Source organism: Vombatus ursinus, unplaced genomic scaffold (assembly GCF_900497805.2).
Source record: "Vombatus ursinus unplaced genomic scaffold, bare-nosed wombat genome assembly UNPS02014778.1, whole genome shotgun sequence".
NCBI classification, from domain to species: domain Eukaryota; kingdom Metazoa; phylum Chordata; class Mammalia; order Diprotodontia; family Vombatidae; genus Vombatus; species Vombatus ursinus.
The window spans coordinates 23,754,919-23,778,655 of record NW_020954556.1 but is presented as its reverse complement, the minus strand read 5'-3'; the positions used below and the strand labels follow the sequence as shown (position 1 = coordinate 23,778,655).

Below are 23,737 nucleotides of genomic sequence, written 5' to 3'. Positions count from 1 at the left end.
ATGAGGGTGAAATTTTGAATTTGCATTTTAAAAATTAAACTAGTTCCATGAAATTATATAAGCATACATATATGTGTGTAGATGATAGATAGACAGACACACATATGGAAATGAGAAGTTTTGCAGAATGTAGTCCTGATTCAAGTGCAAAGGTGGAATGTGGGTGTTGTTTGTTTTGATGGCCACTTTGTGTTTTTATGTCCCCTAGGACACTTCTGTGGTTGCATACCTTTGATGTTAAACACACAACTGTGCCATTAACATAGAATCCTGTTATAGCATGGCTTGTTATCATACGAATACAGATACACTGTGATTCAAATCATGAGCTCTGAAGTATTTCTACTATATATAATAAAAGCCACACACAAAGATAATGAGTCTATAATTGAGATATCAGTACTGTGGCTGGACAACCAGGATTAGTTCCCTGTGTGTCATTTATCCATCTCATTTTTACTATATAATCATAGAATATTAAAACTGGAAGGGATCTTAGAAAACATCTAATCCAATTACTTCATTTGTGGATAAGGAGACTGAGATCTAAGGATTCTAAGTGACTTGCCCATATTTCCCAGATAGTTCATGAAAGAAAAAGGATTAAAATCTAGGACCAATGATCTTTCCATTATGGCAGGCTACCTTATATCTTGAATGGTACTTCCACATACTGCCTGGATAACCTTGTTCCTCAATACTAATAGAGCTATTTTAGAAACAAAAACAAAATAAAACCAAACTAGAAAACATAATTGTCAAAAAGCATACCACTTACATGTACAGTCTCTTAGCGTAGGCAAGATAAATGGTTCATTATCATTTGGAATATGTCACTCTCAGAAAAGGGAATTGATAAAAAGGTATAAATGATGGGGTAAAGTTTCAGGAGGGTAACAAAACCTTGTAACAAAAGCAGGTTCCTTCTAAAGTTACAGAAATCCTGTACTTCTGAAATAGAAATTACTGCGAGTCTTAGAGAAGTTTGTTCTGCATCTATATAAGTAGACAACAGAAGCATGTATCGAGTAGTCACTCAGGCAGCAAACCTACAAAATGAAAAATGTAGACAGCAGCAGGGAACTAGCCTATAGGAAAGCATGAACCAAGAAGGATTTCTGAACTAAGCCCCAAACCAAGAACAGAAACAGCTAGGGAGTAAAGCTTTAGGATGAAAGTAAACAAAGACAAACCAGAACTGGAAAAGAAGTGATAGATAACAAATGTGTTTTAGAAGAACTACTTTAAGTTGGAAATGAAAATTGGGATGACCCAATGAGGGAGGCCACTCAAAGAATGACAACTTGTTGCTTTTTTTTAAAAGTACCTTGTCCATAAAAGAAATTAATTACAAAATGTCTCTGTAAAGTGTACAGTAGACTATGTCTCAATCACAGTGGGTGTTTGCAGGATCAGTAGAAAATAAAGGCTGCTATAAACTTGAAACCCAAACATCCCCAATGGGGTTTCTGTTTAGACTCTAAGATACTTTCTCACCTCCTTAAAAAGCCAGTTTCTGGGGATGAACAATGCTATTGATGACACTTTAGAGGAAGTTTTTAAAATCCTATAGCAAATAAGATTCTGTCTTCTTATCCCCTTTCCTTATGTGATCTGAGTGGGTTTTCCTGGGGTTGCTTCTAGGAGATGGATGGAAACTGCTTGAACCCTGAGAGAAACAAAAGGAAAGGTTTCCAGGAGGGAAGTCTTCAGAGTTGTACAAAGCTCCTGGCTGCATATATTTTTTTCTTTTCTTTTCTTTTTTTTTCCTGAGGGAGGCTAAGAGGACAACACAGAGAAAGGAATCTTGCTGAGACCTCTCCTAACAAGTTACTCAGCCTCTCTGGGCAGGGTAGGGGGAGCAATTTGTTTTGCAGATCACCATTTCATCTCCCTCCAGTTGATTTTGCAAGGTCTTCCCCCCACACCCCGCAGTGAGAGGTTCAGAGAGGTTGTGACTTTATGCTTTCCTAGAGAAAAAAGAAGACAAGCTTTTGGCTTCCAATGTAACTATGACTTTTAGATTAAGAATCAAGAAGGAAGAGGAGGAAGGGGGGAGGAGATGATGAAGAAGAAGAACAAGAAGAACAAGAACAAGAAGATGACAGACACAGAAAGTGTGGGTGTGGGTGTAGATGTAAATGTGTGTGTGTGTGTGTGTGTGTGCACATGTGCTTGTGCTCTTGAAAAGAAATGAAGAAATTAATGGAAGGGGTGAAAGAGGGAGAAAAAAAGACACAGGGTAGATAAAATTGCTGCATAATTATACTCTCTATACTGAAGTGGTGGAATGATTTCTCGAATAACAAAGGAAAGCTCTTTTTTCAAAAGGGTCTAATGTTTCTCTTTTGCCAGCTTAGAATGAGAATCACATAAACTCACCTACCCTTTTCTTCCTTCCTTCCTTCCTTCCTTCCTTCTTTCCTTCTTTCCTTCTTTCCTTTCTTCCTTCCTTTCCTTCCTTCTTTCTTTTTTTCTATTTCTTTCTTTTTTCTATTTCTTTCTTCCTTTCTTCCTTCCTCTCACTCTTCCTTTTTTCATCCTTCTTTCTTTCCTTCTTTCCTTTCTTTGTGGAGAACTGTTTGCAAGTGAACAAGATCAATGTTCAAATAGCTCTATGGATTTATTTAGTAAAGTCAATATGCAATTATGAAAACTTTATGATAATGCACCCACAGATTCATATAGCACCACATTGAAATAAAGAGGTGGTGGCCTGGAGGGAGTATTTGAATAGCTCCCTTAGTAATTTCCTAGCTCCTTTTCTCACAAAGAAATGTGGCTTTTCTCCTTTTTCTTCCTTTCCTTCTTCAAATTATAAGCTTTTTCTGAGTTTCTGTCTCTGTGTTTATCTCTCTTTCATTTCTGTCTCTATTTCCCTCTGTCTGCCTGTTTCTGTTTCTCTCTCTGTCTCTCTCTGTCTCTGTCTCTCTCTGTCTCTGTCTGTCTCTGTCTCTGGCTCTGTCTCTCTGTCTCTGTCTCTGTCTCTGTCTCTGTCTCTCTCTCTCTCTCTCTCTCTCTCCAATTAACAGCTTCCAGAAACATGTGAGACTTGTCCGCAAACCTGGGGACCAGAACCCAAAGTGACATTGCCTTTCTCTTGCCAGGTCCAGGCTGCCTGACCTGCGCCAGGGACTGGGGAGGTGGGAAAGAAGAAAGAGAATTGAATTGGGGCTGGGGTGAGGATCTGGGGATTGATCCTTCACTTTTCATCTCTGAGTTACATCCTTAAGCTATACAGACAGGGGTGGCAGCTGGTACCTGGGAGATGGAATTGCATTAATCCTCACACATTTTTCACACGGGCTCTAATCCCATTAGCACACCTGAAATAATAACGTCGGCGACAAATACCCCCTGTTTCCAGCTGTGGGCGGCACGGTGATAAAAGAGGAACGTTTGATGCAGTGCGGGGCAGTGGGATGAGGGGGAGGGAGAGAAGGGGAAGCATATCTCTGATTCGTCGTGTTCCTAAACCCTAAGCATCCGTTCCTTCAGCCAAGGACGTTGAGGAGGAGGAGGAGGAGAACTGGGAAGGAAAGAGAGGGTGGGACCATAAAGATCTTCCAGGCACCATCCCTACAGGGTCTCCATAGCCCTGTGGAGTAAGTAAAGAAGGAGAACCAGAAAGCCAGGTGTCACATTGCTGGTGGTGGGGTGGGGGAAGGTGTAGCGAGTGTCATAGAGGAAAGAAGAAGGGGGTACAAAACCTTCCCTTGCCTTGGTTTGGGGGCTTCACATTCCCAGAGAATCATTCTTCAACCAGCAGGAGGAAGGTGCTCATGGCGGGAGGGGTCGCAGGAGGGAGAAGTAACCTGAGCTCATATGTGAAAAAGTTTGATACCTTATTCTCGTCCCCCCCTCCCCAGCTCCCTACTTGCCTTAAACTTGGTTGCCTCACTGTGGCTCCTCCAGCCCTCACAAAGGACCTCAATCGGAGCCTGAGGGGAGAATTGATAAGAAAGGTGTTGGTCAAGGTGTTGGGGAGAAGGAGGAGCAGAGAAAGAACTTGTTCGCAGGTGAGCGAGGTCTTTTGTTTGTCCTCCTTCCTCACTTCCCACATTCTTGCAGTACTGCTGGGTGATACGTGTAGGATGGCAGCCCCCTTCCCCTCCCTTCTGTGGGTACCAACCCCCACCCCCCACCCCCATACACACACCCCTTTCCAAGCCGGAATTTGAAAGACTTATAGGAGAGGCAGCTAGCCAAATCCATAAGTCTGGCCTGCACTCGGACACAGACCGAGAGGAGCCTGTGAGCACCTGTATGCAAAGGGACACAGAAAAGTTCAAAACCAAGCACAGACCCGGAGGCAAGAATGTGGGAGGGAGAGGGGATGAACCAGAGAAATCAGAGAGTTGAGTCAGACTCAGATTGCAAAATGAGGGCAATTTTCCTCCTCTTTCCTCCCAGAAAACAAATGGGCAAAAGGAGAATCCTTGCAAAGGGGACATTTTCATGTATCGTTTGGTACAGAAATTCAGCCTCTTAATTAAGATCCATAGAGATGTCCATTGTGCTAGATAGAAATAAAGTTATACTTCATCAAATCAGGAGAAAGGGCATTCACTTGGTGCTGTCTCATATAGAGAAGCAATCTGTCTCCTGTGCAGTATCAGGTTCTTTATTTCACCCATTAGTTATAATCCTTAAAACTGACATTGACCCAAGTCAGTCATGGAAGAACATTATTAGGTAATCATTATGTGATATCCTTGAAAAATATCACTGTCTAGTATTTTTTTTTAATTAAAGGAGAATAGGTAAAAATATTGTCTGCTATGTTTTGGGGGAAATTTACCTAGAAAAGAATATTTCCAAATATAAGTGAAACACTATCTTAGTTTCAAGCAAATGCTTTTTGCTATTGTTAGTTTTTTTTCTTCTCTTCCATATTGTTTGAACAGCTATTTATTCTTCTAATACAGAAACACTGGAACTTTTTTATTAGCAATTGAATGGGATCAACACTAGCAATTTAATTTACAAAGGGAATTTCTCCTCCGCTCCCCAAACTCCCTCTACCAAAGCCGTTTGATAAAAGTTGCTGCTTAGAGCGTCACCAAGGACAGTGAAGTGTTAAGTGACTTGCCCAGGGTCATACAAGATGTTTAAGAGGTGGGACTTAAGTCAGGTCTTCCTGACTCTAAGGAAAATTTTCTGTCCACTTAGCCACATGGCCTCTCAGCAATTGGATAACAACAAAAATGTACAGAAAGAGTTAACGTATTTGTTACTTTTTAATATTTTGCCTAAAAGTTTTCACAGAATAGTTCCTACATCTATCCAAGCCAGGATTGCTAAAACTAATTCATTTGGCTTTGCCTCTTGCTTTTGTTTTTACTAATGAATCAAAGTACACCAGACTTGTACTAAATAGCTTACTACTTCCATGATTAATTTTGAATAATATAGCAGAGATATTCTTCCTTATGAGATAACTCTTAAGTTATCTCTTAATTTAATTCTCAAATGTTTCCAGTCATCTATAACTTTTTTGTTTGAGTGCTCTCTCCTCCCCTCAATAAGCACTAAACTAATAACTTTTCCTCATCAGTATACTAAAATTAAAACCTTTTTGAAGTCCTGTAGAACAAATGAAACCATTCTGTATTTTCACTAGGTGATCTAGTTTGAGGAAGGTGTCAAGCTGATAATTCACAGTAAAGTTATAAGAAGAGTTCATGCTTTATCAAAATATATATTGAAAGTAGATTAAATATATATCTAGCTTACTTTAAGGATAAAATCTTCTAAACTGTCTCATTTTGACTTTTACTAATTAAAAGTACCCCACCAGTTGTCATATATTGTTGTGTTAAAATTAAATTAGAAATTTGGACTTAAATAAATACTATTAATAATTTTCAGATCTATCTGCAAAATTCTGTCACCTCTATGACACCAATACTCCTTAAATAAATATAAATGCACATGTAAATATACAGGTATGTATGTGTACATGCATATATGTATTTATGCATGTATGTGTGTATACATGCACATGTGTGTATATGGGTACTACATTCTTTTGGCTTTGGTAAATATAGAACTTCTGTAATTAATATGTTAAAGCTGTATCTCACTTCCTCACTTCTTGACAGCTTTATACAAGCCTGCATATTGCTAGGGATGTATAAATGTTAAACAATCATAATTTAAGTCTATAAAATATTTTTTGTTTAGTTTAAAAGGACCTCAGTTCGCTGATGTTATATAAAGGCATCTATGAGGTTTGCCTACACATTTTCACACTAGTTCCCAAAGCAGAGATGTTCATTTTTTCCATCTCTTATAAACAAAGTGGGTCTTCATTGAATTTTGCTAACTTTTTTTTAATTTTCTTCTCTCCTAAAAGTACTTTTCTCAATTAATATAAAACAGATTTGGTTATACTCCCATATTATTCTATAGATTCCATACTATCCAGGCAGTCAAAAAAATTAACTTGTGTGTAAATCCAGTTCTACTCCCAACAAGTAGATAATTTTTTAGCATATTATTTTTGGTAATAATATTTTCTTTTAATTTCATTCATCTAAATTCCTAATCTGGCCTTCTATATATTTTTTATCAAGCAGTCTTTGTGAACACAAGCCAAGTTCAGGTAGCACATGGTTTTTACTTGCTTATGTCCTATCCCTTGGATTTTAAAATGTATTTCAACCTACTGAACAGCCTAATGAGTCTAACTTATTACTTGGGGGTACTTTTCTTTTTCCTACTTAGCACCAAACTCAAACTCCAAAGTATAACACAGATAGGAAAAAGTGATTCAGGAGTCGTGGCTGTAGTTTTTTCATTGCCCAGTAGACGGCACAAAAGATCTAGCCTTCGAATGCAAAGCAATCGACCAGGGCTGTTGGGTTGGTTTGGTTTGTAGGAGTACGCAGCTAGTTTAAAGTAAACTAACCAGCACTGTATTTGTTTAGCAGCGAAGCATCTTAGCGCTAATGAGGACTCACCGATCTTTTAAAATAGGGTGGCGTAAAAAGAAATTTTTTTTTTTTTTTCTAAAGCAGAACGACGAAATGCGGCTGGTGCTGAACACACTGCCTGTTAAAAATAAGAAAAGGTAGACGGGGAGGGAGAGGGTGTAGATGATATATTATTTAAAAGTTACGTTAACATTAATTACATTGAGACTAGTTACGGGGTTAATTAATTTTCATTTGTCTGACGGGAGACAAAGTAAGCTTTGGAAAGTGAGCCTGGGAAGGTGGGTTGGGGTTTTACACTGTTCTTGTATCCCCTTCTTCTATTTAGTATATAACTTCATCCAGAAAATGCAACGTTGCTTTCGGAAGAGATTTTGGTACCTAGTCACCTACACATATAAACTTATACACTTGAATATATGATATGTGTGTATGTGTAATAGGTTCACATTTTTTCCTCTCATTTAGATAGAAAGTTTATTGGGGGAGGGGGAGTCATGAGAAAGTTTTATAAATAAAGAAACCTACTCTTTCTCACCTAAGTTTGACTTTTTTTTCATTTTGTATTTTACAAAAAGCCTTCCATAACCCCTTCACTCCCCATGCACTGCTTATGTAGAAGTTTAGGTGACAAAAGTGTGGGCTAGTAACTCATTTCCCAGTTAATTTTATTAAGAATTTATAGCAGTGTTTAGAAAGTTTTAAGACAACCATAAATTTTATTAGGCATATTTTATTAAGCCCTCCATTTAATTAATAAAAGGCCTCTATAACTTTTGAAAATGTCAGAGCTGGTAATTATGTTAAACACTGTAGGGCTCCCCCCAACTCCCCTAGAGACTAAGACATTCTAAAGATTTGAAATAGAAAAAAGTAGTCATAAAAGCATTTTTTTAATAAAGCATTTCTAATTTTCACATTATCCATTCAAAGTACAGTAACTTGGCTATTTGCCTGCGAATCTTGGGTAGCCTAAACTGACCTCTCGTTGACTTCTGAACTGCAGCCAGACCTTCTTTGTTTTCTAAAGCAGAAACCAGTAAACAAATCTCTAACTCCCTACGACCCTGTATGCATATGGACACTTAATTCACTTCTTCCTTAATCCCTTCAGTTAAACCCCTTTCCTATCACCTTGCCAGATTTCCCCCTTTAATAGGTCTTTAAATACTTTATTTCACTTTTCTCACAGCTATTCATTAGCCCTGGCTTTTTGGTACCTTTCTTGTATCACTTCTAGCTCTTATCTACTGCATTCCTCTATTATCTCCACTAGTTTTTAAATGTTTTCTTTAGGCTATCCCCAAGTCTTATTTCTGCTTTTTTGAAATGCAAATGTTAATGGTGAAGGAAGAGTGTTCTTTCTACTAGTGCTTTCTAAAGTACGAGCCTAATGCATAAGCACGACAGGAAAACACAAAAAGCAATCACAACATTTAAAATAGCATTTAAAAGTCAAGGTGCCATATAATAAACCCTTATCTTTAGGTGAACACAACCACCAAACTTAGATTGATTAAAAATCTTTTGTTTATTCTGGGATGGCAAATACTGGTACATTCCACCTAATGAAGGAGTTTCTTTCATTTCAAGGGATTGGGATCTGACTCATCAATGGAAACTTTGGGGTTGTCTCCTAACTTCGGATAAAGGCCTTTACCTACAAGTTCAAATGACAAACATTCTGAAAGTTAAAAGAGTAGAATTCTGAGTGCATCACACTCTCTTCACCCTATCAGAGTGCCAAAGATGATCACAGAAAAATACTCCCAGGCTTGCATAACACAGTGCATTTGTCATCTCTCTAGCAAGGAGAGGGGAAAAAAGACCTACTGGTCAGCCAACTTCTGCCTCATCTCTTTATCCAGAAGATACATTGGGATGGGAACTGTGGACAGGGTATATAAAGTCCATTACTTCAAAGCTTGGTGAGGAGCAAGTGCTGGTGAACAGTCATAAGGGGGGCTCATGTTCTGGCTAAATAAAAAAGTTCTGTTGCCTAAAAAGGCAGCAGTCTGTAGTGAGTTGGAGATCGTTGCAGTCATAGGACACACATAAATGTCGCTAGTAGTTTACTGAGATAGTGTAGAACTGTCCATTTACTTTTCCCCTTTTAATAGATGATTAATTGCTGCCCAGCTAGATTTTTTTTTTTATGGCCAGTATATTGCAACTCTAGACGTCCTTAGTGCAATTTCTCTCAGCAAGTCCCAACTGTAATAACTGTTTGCTAATTGTAAAATCCTTATCCAGAATGAGGTTTGGGCAAACAATTTGTACTACTGTAATTACATTGTAAAAGTGTTTTAGTCCCTTGATTGTTCTGAATTAATCTTATAAAAGCCTAGTAAGTTATGTTAGGTTCCTAATTTAAAGTGTAGTGGAAAATGAGTTGGAGATGAAGGTTAGGTCAGGGAAGGGCACTTTCCCAAATTAGTAAGATATTTAAAAAAATAAAACGAAGAAAGAGGAGGAGGAGGAGAAGGAAGAAAAAGATGAAGGCCAAAATGAAAACTAAAGTTTTTAATAAAGGAAACCTGTCAATAGGTATTTATAAAAAGTCAATGGAGAACATGTTAACATCTAAGACATAGAGCAAGCAACATTGATGCTGAACACTTGGGAATGTTTTGAAGTTTTCAGATTTTATTTAAAGTGAACTTACCTGGAAACATTTACTTTAATTTCTGATAGGAACAAAAAAAGGTCAAATTACTGTAAAGCAAAAAAACAACAAATACTTAAAAAAATTCTCCCCTTTTTTGTCTATTCACTCCTCACCTCAACCCATACCCAACCAATACTCATACCCTACTGGTATTCCCTTACTTTGAAATCGACCTGTCAGAAAACAGGAGAAGATGTAAACTGAGTGTGAGGGAGTGTTTTGTTTTGTTTTGTTTTTTAAACCCCACCTCTCAAACGCATGGAGAGCAACAGTTAGCCAAGGCCAATTCACAGCTGTTTTCTCTCTGGTGAATTTTAGTTACATAGTTTCTCTCTCAATTCATTTAGGGATCGTTACACCTCATATGTGAATATTTTATTGTGTGATTTGACACTTATCTCTTCCACACAACTAGGCTAATCTGATCGAAGATAAATCTTCCCTGAGACAATTCTCAAACACCTAGTGACCTGATCGTTTGAAAGTGCACTCAGGTATCTATCTGTTGGGACAGTTGCTTTTCTGTTGCCAGAAGAACTTTGAAAGGCTACTTGTACCAGTTCCCTTCTCAGGGTGCTTCTGAGGTTTTATAAGACCACAGCATCTTCGCTGCACTGAAGCCTCTAGTACATGTCTCTTAAGAGTTTGGAAAAGTTTCCCATCTTCTCCTGAAACTGTATTTCTAACACAATGTTTGGGTAGGAAGTACAGATACTCTTTGGCTACTGGTAGTAAATTTTGTTCGCTTTTGACTTAACACTGTGGCCTAATTACAGAACTTGTATGACAGCGAGTGGATAAATCTCTGAACAATGTTAAGATAAACCTTTGTGAGAAAAGGGGGGGCATCTTAAATCTAGTCTTTTGAAAATTAAAAAAAAAGAAAATGTCACTGTACTAGAAATGCCCTTTTCGAGCAGTGTAAGTTCTTTCGAAGTAAATATATCCAATAGAATTAGGCAGAGAGTTTAGAATGTTAAATGGCACAGACAAAACGCCAGTGTTGAGCCACCCAGTTAGCTCGGAAAATAGGAAAAGAGAGGGAGAGAAAAGGGGAGACGGAGAAAAGGATAAGGGAAGAAAAGAGAGACAGGAAGGAGAGAAGGGGAAAGAAAGATAATGTCTCAAATAGATCTTAACAAATGAAACTCTTCATTATTATGTGTTGGATAGGTTGAGGGCATGAAATGTTGCAGAGGACATCTTTTCCTATGAGAATGCTGTAAATACAGTGTATCACGGTACTTTGTATAAAGCAGGAGAAACAGACGCTTGCTCTATTTTTTTTTCCCACAAGCCCCAGATAAACCAATTTAATCAGAAACTTCGGAAGCATCTTACCTATTCAGACAGTATCTTGTACTGTGCTCATAAAGAGCTGGAATGAACTTCTGTTTTATTTATTTTAAAGATTCTTACCTTTCGTCCATAAACCCTGAATTCGGTCTCTAACAGAAGGATACCCTTTAGTCACTCTCGAATCCCTCTCCTCACCCCCAACTCTACCCTCGACCTTTTCTCTAGGCTAGTGTGTGATCAGAAACTAGTAGCTGCTTTGGGAAGGCTAGGGAAACGAGCGAAAACACTTCGCTTTTGGAGAACTTAGTCTTTTGGCCCCCGCCTGTGTGGGAATAAGCGCTAGCTGTTTGCACTCCCCGCAGATCGAAGCTCCCTGCTGATCGATTATTTGATAATTGATTTTTCCCCCAACCAATGCACGGTTGTCTTCGGGAAAGACGATTCTGATTGGACCAACCCTCCTCCACTGCTGCCTACCGAGATTTGGGTGAGCTCATTTTCCAACATACCGCAGGGGGAGTTTTCTGCGAGGTTTGGGCTGGGGGGGCGGGGGGGGGGGGGAATCCATCTCTGAAAAGAACAGAGAACCCTGCTCAGATGTTAAGGTTTTCAGCTTGTTCGTCGAATTGCTGTGCCAAATCTCCTCAGATCAGAACCAACTGGAAGGAAAAATAAAAACGGATTGTGGGGGCAGGGAGAGGGGAGAAAAAAATAAGAAAAACTCCAAGATATCTATATTTAAGGGAAGGAAGGGGATGCACCTAACTGGTTGGTTGACTCCTAAATGTGTATCGGACTTTGTTTTAGTTTCAAATTTCGACTCGGCTCGGAAAGGTGTTTCTGTCTCTCCCAAAGCAAAGAGTTTCTTCTACCCGGATGGAGTAGAAGAAAGGAGATGTTGAGAACGGCTGGAGAAGAACTCGCCGTGATCTGGGCTAAGGCGGGTTGGAGGGTGTTAACCGGGAGAAGCAGTAGCCTAGGCTGGAGCGCTGTCCGCGAGTTCCGTGCAGAGGAAAAAAAAGCTCCCTCTTGTAGACAAAGGCGGCAGAGGGAGGCATCTACAGGGTTAGGAGAAGACCGGCCCGGGTCCTCGGCAGACGTGCTGTGGTCTGGGCGGAGGGGATAGCTCACGCAGTCGGGAGTCGGAAAAATAATCACCCCTAGGAGAGCTAGCCAGCCTGGTCTCTGTAGCTAGCTTTCTTCAGCCCAGTCTTGTTTATATCTTCGGCGATCATAAATAGCTTAGTGTTTGTAAACACGCACTGGGGGCAGATTGCTTGTGCTCATCTCATTGTTTCAGTCCCTCAGTCACTTAGCAATGTTAGAAGCGTAACGCTCTGGGGGAGGCAGCAAGCTGGAGCGGGAGTGGGGGTGGAGGGGGTGGGGGGGACGTGTGTGGGGGATGGTATGAGGAACGAAAATGGGAAGGCTTAACCATTCCCCCATTTTCTGTCCGAGCATCGATCCCTGGGCGTCTGGGGGTAAAGATCTGCAAAAGGCAGGCATTTATTTATATATATTTTTTCCAAGCAATAATGAGACTCCCTTCTAACCTCCTCTCCTTTCTCTTCTCTTTCTCCTCTTCGCCTTTCTATTTTCGGGTGCGGGGTGTGTGTGGGGGGAGTTGTCAGGGTTAGGTCACGTCAGCCACATGAAGGAAAAAATAGTGCCAAACCCCGATAATTTCTAGGAAAGTAATGAACCTCTGGAAAATAACTCATAAGGCCGACCTATGTGGATTTCCAGTTTGTTTAAATAGAATGAGTGCAGGGAGGGGGTGTTTGAAAGGGAGGAGAGGCTAGAAATTAAAAGAAAAAAAAAGCAGCCACAGTGTACTTGTGCTTGTGTGTGTGTGTGTGTGTGTGTGTGTGAGAGAGAGAGAGAGAGAGAGAGAGAGAGAGAGAGAGAGAGAGAGAGCGAGAGAGAGAGAGAGAGAGAGAGAGAGAGAGAGAGAGAGAGAGAGAGAGAGAGAGACTGTCTGCCTCTGCGTTTTAATTGAAAGCTTCTAGGTCTCTCCAAAGCGTCGAGCACTCGGTTCACCCACCCACCCCTGCAGTGGATGTTAGTTGATGCAGCCCAGTGCATTGTGTAAGACGCGACCTGTTATGGCCACCACTACTTCCGGGTTCTAGCATTCTGGTCGGAATCCACCTCTCCGCCTGTGCAACACACACTTTACACACGCACGGGGACTGGAAGCGGGCAGCATCGATCGTGGCTCCTTTAAGACAAACTCAGACAGACATTTTTTTAACCCTCCTCCTCTAATCTCTCTCCAGTGCAGCAGAGAGAAAGAGAGAGAGGAGAGAGAGGAAGAGGAGAGGAGAGAGAGAGAAGAGGAGAGGGAGAGAGAAAAAGAGAGAGAGAGCGAGAGAGAGAGAGAGAGAGAGCGAGAGAGAGAGAGAGAAGAGAGAGAGAGAGACTGTGATTAAGAATTAGGACTGATTCAAGGAAAGCGAGCGCTCTATCTTTGTGCAGTTGAATATTAACATTTGAGGTGCTCTTGTGGAAGAGAGACAGAGAGGATCATCATTCATTCACCACGTTGACAACCTCGTCTGTGATTGACAGCTGGAGTGGCAAAAAGCCATGAGATTTGTTAGTTGGGTTTGAGGGGCACTTTTTTTCTTTTTTAAAAACTGATTTTGGGGTAAAGAAGATCTGCTTTCTTACCCCCGCTGCTGTATTGGAAAGGGGAGCGCTTTTATGCTGAGTTATCTCTACCGCTTCCTTCAGGTCCACTAGACTGAAGATTTGGGACCGATTGATCACGTTGCTGGAGACTTTAAAGGATTTTTTTCATCATTGTTGTTGTTGTTGTTTTCCGGGGGAGTTTGCGTTTTTGTTTCTTTCCACACTGGCCTTAAAGAGGATATATTAGAAGTTGAAGTAGGAAGGGAGCCAGGCAGGCCGATGGCGCAAAGGGTACGTATTAACAAAATTATGGAACTCCAATTGTGAGATAAAATTGAAACGTGGCTGACAGAAACATTGCAAAAGTTTCCTTTCTCTCTCTTGAATGAGGCCCTTAAAGCGGTGATCTGAAGTGGGAGGATTTTTTTATTTTTATCTATATACTTTTCCTATGTTACTTCTATTTTATTGATTCTACAAAACCATGAAGTCAAGCTTTCTGTAGATTCATAACCAGCAGCTCTAGAAATGAAAATGTAAAAATCAGTCACTGGACTTCAAAAATAAATAATTAAGATGTAACAAAGAATATAATTTAGGGTTCTTTTAAAAGTTTCTTTTAGGTTTAAGCTATTTTAATCTAAAAGATTCAGTTAAAACTTGAATGTGTTACTGGTTGTGTCCGTCTGGGATGTTTCATTTTACTTTTTAAAAGCAAATTATTTTGTGTAGTGTGAGCCCTGTGTTTTGTGGTAAGAACACTTTCTTCATTTAAGTAATAGATTTAAATTTGCATGGTTTTTTTTTTCTTTTTTAAGAAGCTCAACAACACCGTAAGCTTGGCTTTTTTCTTTAGTGGTTAATACTAAGCTCACACTATCTCCTTTTAAAATATAATAATAATTTCCTAAGTGTTAGTATTTGAATACAGATTTGGAGAAACTATAGCGAGACAATGGCTACTAAACTCGAATAGTTCCATTAAAGAAAACGAGGGACACAAAAAGGCTTTCTTTGCATAAATTCTATTACTGCCCTCTCAAAGCACTATTTGCAAAAGAAAGTTAGTTACCAGCCTGACACATTTTCCTTTACTCTTTTGGTTCAGGCAAAAGTCAGCATTCTTCAAAACTCTTTTCACACCTCTGCTTTAAGAAGATAAAGGTGGCAGTTCCTCTTTTCTTTGAGAATCAATTTAACTCTCGGAACCTCAGAATCTTGAAGGGGCTTCCTTGGAAAAAAGCACTTTAGAAATTTAAAGTAGCTTAAGTTTCACAAAACCAAAATCAAAGGGGGAGGGCAGTCAATTTGAAAGTACTTTCTCTCCAATAAGGAACTGTTGACATTTTTCCCCCTTGTCTGTGCTTTTGAATTTAGATAATAAACTGATGGGGAATATACATGTATACCGGACTCTTCATCCGTGGGAAAGTTTGCCACAGGAAAACTTTAAATAATAATAATAATAAGGAACTGCATGAACTAATGGCATTACCTCTCTGTCCCCTGTGAAAATAGTGTCCAGTTCCAAATTCGGTTCTGACATATATACAGCTCTCTTTTCCTAAGTTTTAAGTAACAATTGTGCTTAGTAGTTTTGCTCAGTGTCGCTGAGTTTGTAGTGAAAATGGGGGGGGGGAGATGCGGTGCCCTCTAGGATAGCCTTTCCGCATACATACTCGGAGATAAAATGAGAGGCGTGAGTGAATTCACGTGCTAGTTAGTGCTAACTATTCCAGCTTAACTCTCTTCCTTCCCCCCCCCCACCCCGTTATGAAGGGGGCTGTCGAAACTAGCCAGTTTTGTAGCACTGTCCCGGCATGTTTTATTATTGTGATTTTAAATTTCCTTCTAGAGAGAGGCACTTTAATCTTCCGCTTTCCAGAAGGACTTTCTTCTTCCTTCCTTCTTTCTTTCTTTCTTTCTTTCTTTCTTTCTTTCTTTCTTTCTTTCCTTTCTTCCTTCCTTCCTTTTTCTTCCTTCCTTCCTTCTTTTTCTTTCTTTCTCCTGTCTTTTTTTTTTCTTGTGAAGAGTACTGAATTCCTAAAGTAAGAGTGGAGAGAGATGGCTTATGGCTGAGGTGCCTCTAACGGCTGATCTTAATTTTAGTAGCAACAGTAAAAACGGCAATAATTTTAAAGTACCATTTTACAGTTCTAGATCTACCGAATTCCTAAGTAATCCAAATCCAACTGAATTTATACAAGATAGATGCCGTCATAACCCTTGCCCTGCATTTTCCCATATGACTGATTGGCCTTCTGAACCTTGGTTTTTTTCCTGTCTGTCATGCAGTACGACGATTTACCCCATTACGGGGGGATGGATGGAGTAGGTATCCCCTCCACGATGTATGGGGATCCTCACGCTGCGAGATCCATGCAGCCAGTTCACCATCTGAATCACGGTCCTCCTCTGCACTCTCATCAATACCCGCACACAGCTCACACCAACGCCATGGCCCCCAGCATGGGCTCCTCTGTCAATGACGCTTTAAAGAGAGATAAAGATGCCATTTATGGGTAGGTACGACTGGCATCAGGTTTACTAGATGAGATGCTATTAATCCCTGATTTTCCTAGCCGTTGGTAAGCATAAAGCCATTGAACTTCAGATTGTAGGTAAATATTTGTGACCTCGAGTTTCATTATAATTGCATGCAATTCTGTGGAGCCGTCTTACCTCCTCTCCCCTTTTCCCCATCACACTACATACAAAGCTGAATTTTTCATTCAAGTACAGTTATTTTATAACTTTTGTAATATTAACTGTATATAAAAAGTTGTCCAAAGGTCTATTTGTTCAATTCAGACCCTGGTTCTAGCTCTTGCTCTTCCTTGACCGGAGAGGTGCGATTTAGGTTCATAAATCTAGGCGCCTTTGTTTTTGATATAAAGTTTATCTTTAAAAATCTTACAGATTCTGATTGTTCCGATTTGCTAATCTTACTCAATAAGCATAAATTCAGTCTGCCAGTATTAACATTGTACCAAATGAGGAAATGTGGTTACAAAATTTTTTAAAAATGTTTTGGATATGTGTGTTTAGCCACTGTTTCGAAGGAAAGGTGCTTTCGGTGAACTGTTAAAAAGCAGAATGAAAGTTTTAGTCATTTAAACGCCTTATGTACGAAGATGGAAATTAAAGGATTGAGTTTGAAGTGTGTAATGAAGTGGATTTGGATGCTGTGGGTTAGCAATCTTTGGTTGATTGGGGTGGTGGTGGTTGTAATTTGTACACTATTCTCTAATGTCAGCTGATTTGGCATTGAGCTGTATTCTTTATCTTATTCCTTGAAAGTTCATTTATGCGAATTGTACACTAGTGAAATTTAGATCCTTTTTTACTCTGTGGAAACTACTTGTATTTTAATATATTTTGCACACATATTTGTATATGAATCGCTATCCACTGTTTACGCTCCTATTCCTTTATCTTCTGGTCACAAATCTAAAGGATTTGTTTTAAACTTCAGTGTTCCTCTTCGCAGCCTTCCTGCAATTAGTTTAGACTGAGGACAGAAAACTGGGGCGGGGGTTAGCTTTATTGTTGGAAACAACATCCACCCCCTCCCACCAGACTGTTAAATTACTTACCAGGCCGTGAGAGCTAATAAAATACTTGAAACACCTTCCTAAACATTGGAAAGGGGTTTTTCATGAGCTAAGATAAGCAAAATTCGGGCCACTTGATTTATCTCCGGGAAGATGTGTGTCTCTATGTAGCTCAAAGGAAGATTAAAAGTAGATTTAAAGTAACTTTATTTTTGTGGGGAGGTGGGACAGGGGAGGAGAACTGTGGGATGAGACAAGTAAGAGAGCTTCCTGCTATCTGAATGCCACTGAATCAATCCAGTGTATCACTTGAGCAATCGGGATAGAGTCGGTGCAGCAGCCAGAGCGGTCCGCTTTTCGAAGTTAGCAAATCCCATTGGAACACTAAAATTACCGATGCATTGGGATTTGCGCGTCCGCATTAGAGTAATCTATCTGACCAAGCTTTTCCAACACCCCCACCCCCACCCCCTTCCCCTCCAGAAAGTCCTGAATTTGGAAGGGAGGGAGGAGGGATTGTGGGGGTAGCAAAGTTAATTCAAAATGGCTGCTGGAACCGCTTTGGTTTTATTCTTAGCAAATGTTAACAATTTCTCTGGCCAGATATGCTGAAACGATCCTCAGATACAGTCCATGACTCAGGGCCTTCGACTTCAGGTCTCTCGGTTGAAGGGTAGGTGAGAAGTAACGGGGAGGCGTGGGGGAGGGGAGAAGGAAAAAAAAGGGTGGTGGGGATTTGCTTCTAGCTCAACTGGATCTCTTTCTTGGGAGCCTTTTCCACCGATTTTTAGGACTAACCACCTTCTTGTTTGTGATTGTTGTATTTTCTTGCAGACACCCCCTGTTCCCTCTCTTAGCACTGATTTTTGAGAAATGTGAATTAGCTACTTGTACACCCCGCGAGCCGGGGGTAGCAGGCGGAGATGTCTGCTCCTCAGAGTCTTTCAATGAAGACATAGCAGTGTTCGCCAAACAGGTCAGCAAAAATAAAATATACCGCTCCAAAAAAAAAAAAAAAAGATAAAAAAGTAACAAGCCAACAATTTGTCTATCCTAAACTATACGTGTTTCAGCTGTTCAGAGATGTTCCAATTGTGTCTCTTTGCCAGTGGTTATTTTTTTTTTTAACCATCTAGATTTCAACTTCCACTGGCTACTCTCTCTTACCCCACCTCACCTCCCCTGCAGAAAAGCCAACATGGGAAATTCTCTAAATATAAGGATGATGGTGGTGGTGGTTCAGTAATGGCAAATTGTAATGTCACTGATTTTTACTTTGTGTGAGATGTGCAGCTTTCTCTAGATGGACCGTGGCTACTTAGGAGGAAAGAACTAGATCTGTTGGTATTTTCGGCTTATTGAATACATCATTTAAGTGGTTATGTGATGTACCTACCATCTCTGGCTGAGTTTTGCGTTGGAGATTATATAATAGGCCCCCAACAGTGTAATGAAGCAAAAAAGAAAAAAAGAAAAAAAAATGCCTGCATTTTTGGCTTCCAGATTTTCAAATGTTTTTCCCTTTCCCCTTCTTACCTGTATTCAGATTCGTGCAGAAAAACCTCTATTTTCTTCTAATCCTGAACTGGATAACTTGGTAAGAGTTGACATCCTTTCCTTCTTCCCTCACTCCTTCCTTCTCCGCACTCTGACCACCTCCCCCCAACCTTAGACTCGCTTGCTTTTCTCTGAGAAACCGAAGCTTTCAAAGCATTTACTGGTTTTCCAACCCCCAACCCCCATTGAAACGTTTCTGTTTCATGGATATTTTTAATTACTACAGATAGATAGAGTGCGGCGATTCCGAGTAAATAAACTCACAGAGATAACTAGTGAGAGCTGAGCCCCTTCCAAAGGCAAGCGTTTGTTTTTATGACAGCCTAGCTGCATAACTTTAATCAGGGCTGGGATTTATCTGAGAGTCTGTCAGTGTGCACTCAAAGTTTACCAATTTCTCCTGGCCCTCAAAAGAACTTCACTCTACTTATGGCTCAAACAATCCTTTAGACTATAAAGTTCTACAAAAGTTTTAAAATGTAATAAACCAAAACTTTATGCTTTTGGAATATCTTCTCTTTTCTCCTTCTCCAGAAACCATAGTCATGGATAAATGACACTTCGGGGGAAAGTAGGGGGAGAGGAAAGTAGTGGGGGAGGGGAGTGTTTATGATCCTCATAATTTAGATGTTGCATTATTGTTGTGTTTGTTTAGATTAAAAAAAAATCAAAATCTCTAGATTGCACAAAGTCATTGCTATCAAATTTTAGTGTTATTGTCATAAATCAAAATAAGTCTATTTACTGGGAGAACAGTCAGGTTTTAGATGACAGGAGTGACAGTTGTAGTATATTCTGAAATCCAGAAATGGGATGCTCATACTTTTTGTATCTTTACAGATGATCCAAGCCATACAAGTATTAAGGTTTCATCTGTTGGAATTAGAGAAGGTAATTTCTCTCCCCACCCCCTCTCTCCCCCACATAAGGTTCAGAATTGCTGAAGTTCAGGCTTCTGGTAAATTTGCATAAATGTCTTTCTTTCTGCTAATTAGTGTCAAGACCAATCTTAGCGTCCATTTCTCTTCTCAGTTTAATTACAATTTCAGCCACTAGAACTGGGATCAGAAACCACCCTGGCCTTGTGTCCCTCTTAATACCTTGCTGGCTGTGTATAAATAGTTGCAATTCTCTGCATCACAGCTGATATTCTGAATGCTGCTTGTTTTTTGTATAAGTTATGACTCTTAAAGATCTAACTCTCACTCTATTTCCCTTCTCTTCCTCTCTTCTTTCTGCAGGAACTTTAGTTTTAGTGACTTTCTTATAGATGTTCAGAGCAGAGGCAGGTCAGAGACTGAGTACTGGGAAGAGGCTCAGGGAGAAGGAGGGGTTGGTGAGATTCTGGGAGATGGTGAAGGAGGCTCATTAAATGTTTTGCAGAGACAAAGCAGAGTTGAGAGTTGTCTCAATTTCTTGAATCTGTGAACACTGCCCTCACCCCACCTTCTTACCCAAGAAAGGGTGCAGTAGAATGCAATTTTGATAGCTGTTCTATATATCTCATCAATAAAAAGCTTAATGCACTCTGTTTCAAACCAGCATTAACATACAAGTACAGGATCTTCTTGTGAATTTTTACGTGTCAGTGATAGCTAAGGCCTGTAAGCTAACTTATCTCAACACATTTCGAGGCATTTAAAAAATCGTGGGAAAGTTTCTGTGGGTTCCTGGAGACAAAGTAATTTCACTCTTTAAAAAAATGTCCTGAAATATATTTTGTAGCAATGGGAACCCCTCATAAAAATACATTGTAAAGACTTTGGATGTATTTATATGCCAATGAAGTGCTGCAACTCCTTTAACAAAATAATTCTATCCTTAGATCCTCTTAGAGAAAGGTTTATGATTAAATAACTGCATGAAATTAAATAGTTTACCTTAAGTGTCACCCACTCAGGTCACCTTTCTAATGACCACAGCCCCAGGAGCAGATGAATTTAACACGGGTGTTGAATATGTTGTAGCCTGTGAATCATCTTGTCACTGTCAATTTTCTGGGATATCTCTATTTTGCTAGAAAAGAAAGTTATTCCTAATTCTGGATGCGTCTGGGGGTCTCTGGAGGACAATTGCAGTGTGTTTTCCCTATTTGGAACTTTGGATCTCACAAGGGGGGTGGATTGCACTTGTCAATTTCATTTATGTAGTCCTGATTATATTTCCATTTTTTTTTTATTTCTTTCATAATGTAGGTACACGAATTATGTGACAATTTCTGCCACCGGTATATTAGCTGTTTGAAAGGGAAAATGCCTATCGATTTGGTGATAGACGATAGAGAAGGTGGATCAAAATCAGACAGTGAAGATATAACAAGATCAGCAAATCTAACAGATCAGGTATGCGATCTTCAGCCTTCAACATCACTGAAAAAAAATCTGTATGCATATTGCTTACTGGGTCACTACAGCCTCCTTTTATTATTTGCATATGATTAAGTTCCTTTTAGATACATTTCCATCAAAATGAAAATTTTTGAATAATGTGGCTATTATTGCTTCATTAAGGCTTGCTCTGGGATTCGACCTGGTGAGATGAGCTTGTAAAAGCATTGCCTGCAAACTTGACCTGTTTCTTGTCGCTTTTAATTTTTGTCTTTATTTTATTTACCCTTTATAATAATAGAGGCATTAACAGCCATTCGTTGCCTCTGGTTGTTGGTTTTTGTTTAGGAAATTTTTTCCTTCCAAAGAAAAGACTAAAACCTATTTATTTTGTGTTATTAATAATAAATCCAAGATAGGTGGTCTAAGAAAGACAGCTAAGGTTTGAAATCTAGCAAATGCTGGCTATTTTCATCCTGTCTATACGGTTCATTAGCCTGTCTTGTCAGTTTTCCTCGGCCCAACGCTTTTAGACCTCACTGAACATTGCTTTGTGCAATGCCTGCTGCAAACTCGCCCATTTTATTGTACTTAATAGAAAAATAAAACTAGGCCGAGGTTATAAAAACAGATAAATATGGACTTTTTTTTTCTCCCTCCCTTCCACTCATCTTCCAGCTGCTATGTTGTTTCCAGACCCGCTGGTTTAGTGGCTTTTGGAATTGTCTGCATTAGGAGCAAAATATGAGCTCTTTACCTTTGTGACAGCGGTGACTTTTGCAGCCTCCTTCCTCCTCTCTCCACCTCCCTTCCCACCGCCCTCCCTTCCTTCTCCACTTGGTTTGATTGGTGGCATATGACTTTTATTTGGAGCTGCTGGCTCTCGTTCTCTTTTCTCTCTCTATCTGGATTGTTAGAAAGAGTTGCAAAAAGCCAATTAAAGTTAAAATGTGCAGAGTGGATGAGCTTAAACTGGGTTCAGGGTGGCTCATTGTTGTGGATTGTTGAAACATGTTGGAAGGGTTTTAGTTGTTTCCCCCGGCTAAGTAAATAAATAAATAAAAGAATATCCAAAGTTATTCCTTCTTTATGATCTGGCACGCAAATACAGTTTTAAGGAGTCATGATCAGTTGACTCTGGAGGCCTTCTTCCCTTTGTTAAGGCAAGGCTCAGCCAAGCAGACTGGGTTTTCCCTAGCAAGGTTTGCCATTATCTAGAGCACTATCAGCCAGGGAGTTATTTTATAGATTTCTTACCAGAGTACGTTACACTTCAGCCTTAGCATCGTCTAATAGATTTCCCCCTCCCCCTCTCCTCTTAAAAACAACCCAGTATTCTCGTCTCCAGGAAAGATAAGCAGGGCTTATTGGACTAGTATTATTCTTGTAGGGTCCAGGGATAACTGGCTGGTCTGATTTTACAAGCGACAGCAGCTCAGGACCCATTCCCAGGTTTTGATGATAAGGGAGAGTGAGAAAACTTTCAACAAAATGTATACAAAGGCGAGGAACAGAGAGTTTTAGGAAAATCGGCTTCCTCTAAGCAAAGATAGAATTGTTGAAGATTCCCTTCAGAGTAAGTCTTATATCCAGCGTTAAACTGTCCAGTGTCTAAAACTAGGGAGCTGTTAAATGCAGATTCAGCTGAGAAAAACTTGGATAGCTGTTGTTGAATAAAAATTGTCATCCAACAAGCCTAACTAGAAAATGCGTTTCTAAAAGCTCCAGAGTGCTGGGTATATAAAGCTATTTGAGCAAATTACAAGAATCGCTCAGGGGCATGAATGAAATCAACACTTTAATTGCCTCCAAAATGAAGATTTATACCCCATTTTCCCTACGAATCATTATTTTATTAAAGTCAGGACTAAAGGGGCAAAGTTACAGTTTTGTGTTGTTGGTGGGTTGTTGTTGTTTTGTCTTTAGAGAATTGATATTGTAAACTCACCCTGATCCCGCTTTAAAATATTTGCCACGTGTACCTTGGTTAGTAATTTACCTTCGGTATGTGATTTGTGTAGACCGTAATGCAAAAATTTGATTTGCTTCTTAAAAAGTTGTATGTGGTGTAATTTTCCCTGCCCCGTTTTAACGTTTCGTTTTCGCGTTTGGGGAGGTATTTGTGACATTTCTGGGATCATGGCGCTGTTCTCTTACTTGGAGTGTGTTTGCTCGTGTGTGACCCCAATAATCTTGCTCCGGGCAGAGTAGTTGAATTGGTTTGGTAGGAGCAAAAGCAAATCTGATTGTTATCATGTTCCTAGTTTTGTGAGATGTGTGAAGAGAGGGAGGAGGAGAAGATAGGATTGTACTTCACCTATAATTGTAGACAGGATTCCTTACAAGTTTTCTGAACCCATTCAGTAACATGGGCACAAGGATGTTGGAAGGGGTGTGCATGCTGAGAGCCGTTTTTCAGCGTTAAAGGGCACCAGTCCTAGCACCTGGGGCCTCTACTTTCTCCTACCATCCCTCTCCTTCCACCATTATCCCACTCCATCACCCCTCAGGCTGGGAGACCCCCTTGTCTACAGAGCCTTGGGAGAAGGGTTCCACTTTCCATTTGCCTGTGAATGTGGCCAAGGCTCTTTGATACCATGTTGTAGCCTACTTCAGGCTGTGCAGATCCCCCCTTCAGGTGTTATGTGAGCCGCAGAGCCTCGTTATCTAATTAACCCCTCTGTCTCTAGAGCCTGTGTAGTTCAGGTTTTTTTTTCCTTTCCTTTCCTTTCCTTTCCTTTCCTTTCCTTTCCTTTCCTT

The 23,737-nt window shown here is 39.9% G+C and overlaps 1 protein-coding gene across 7 annotated transcripts in view; it reads left to right on the top strand.

Moving 5' to 3' along the window:
- Window positions 1–23,737, top strand: part of MEIS1 (Meis homeobox 1) — a 189,723-nt gene that overhangs the window by 20,664 nt on the left and 145,322 nt on the right. For 2 of the 7 annotated variants that reach the window (XM_027865285.1, XM_027865292.1), the window contains exons 1-6: window positions 12,916–13,830; window positions 15,835–16,061; window positions 17,928–18,069; window positions 18,640–18,690; window positions 19,491–19,541; window positions 20,846–20,992. In XM_027865285.1, the coding sequence (XP_027721086.1) occupies window positions 13,819–13,830; window positions 15,835–16,061; window positions 17,928–18,069; window positions 18,640–18,690; window positions 19,491–19,541; window positions 20,846–20,992 (630 nt within the window). In that variant the 5' untranslated portion in view covers window positions 12,916–13,818. Of the gene's footprint in view, window positions 1–11,374; window positions 11,393–12,915; window positions 13,831–15,834; window positions 16,062–17,696; window positions 17,767–17,927; window positions 18,070–18,639; window positions 18,691–19,490; window positions 19,542–20,845; window positions 20,993–23,737 lie in introns of those variants that run through there. The other 5 variants (XM_027865286.1, XM_027865291.1, XM_027865289.1 and 2 more) reach the window with 4 other exon arrangements.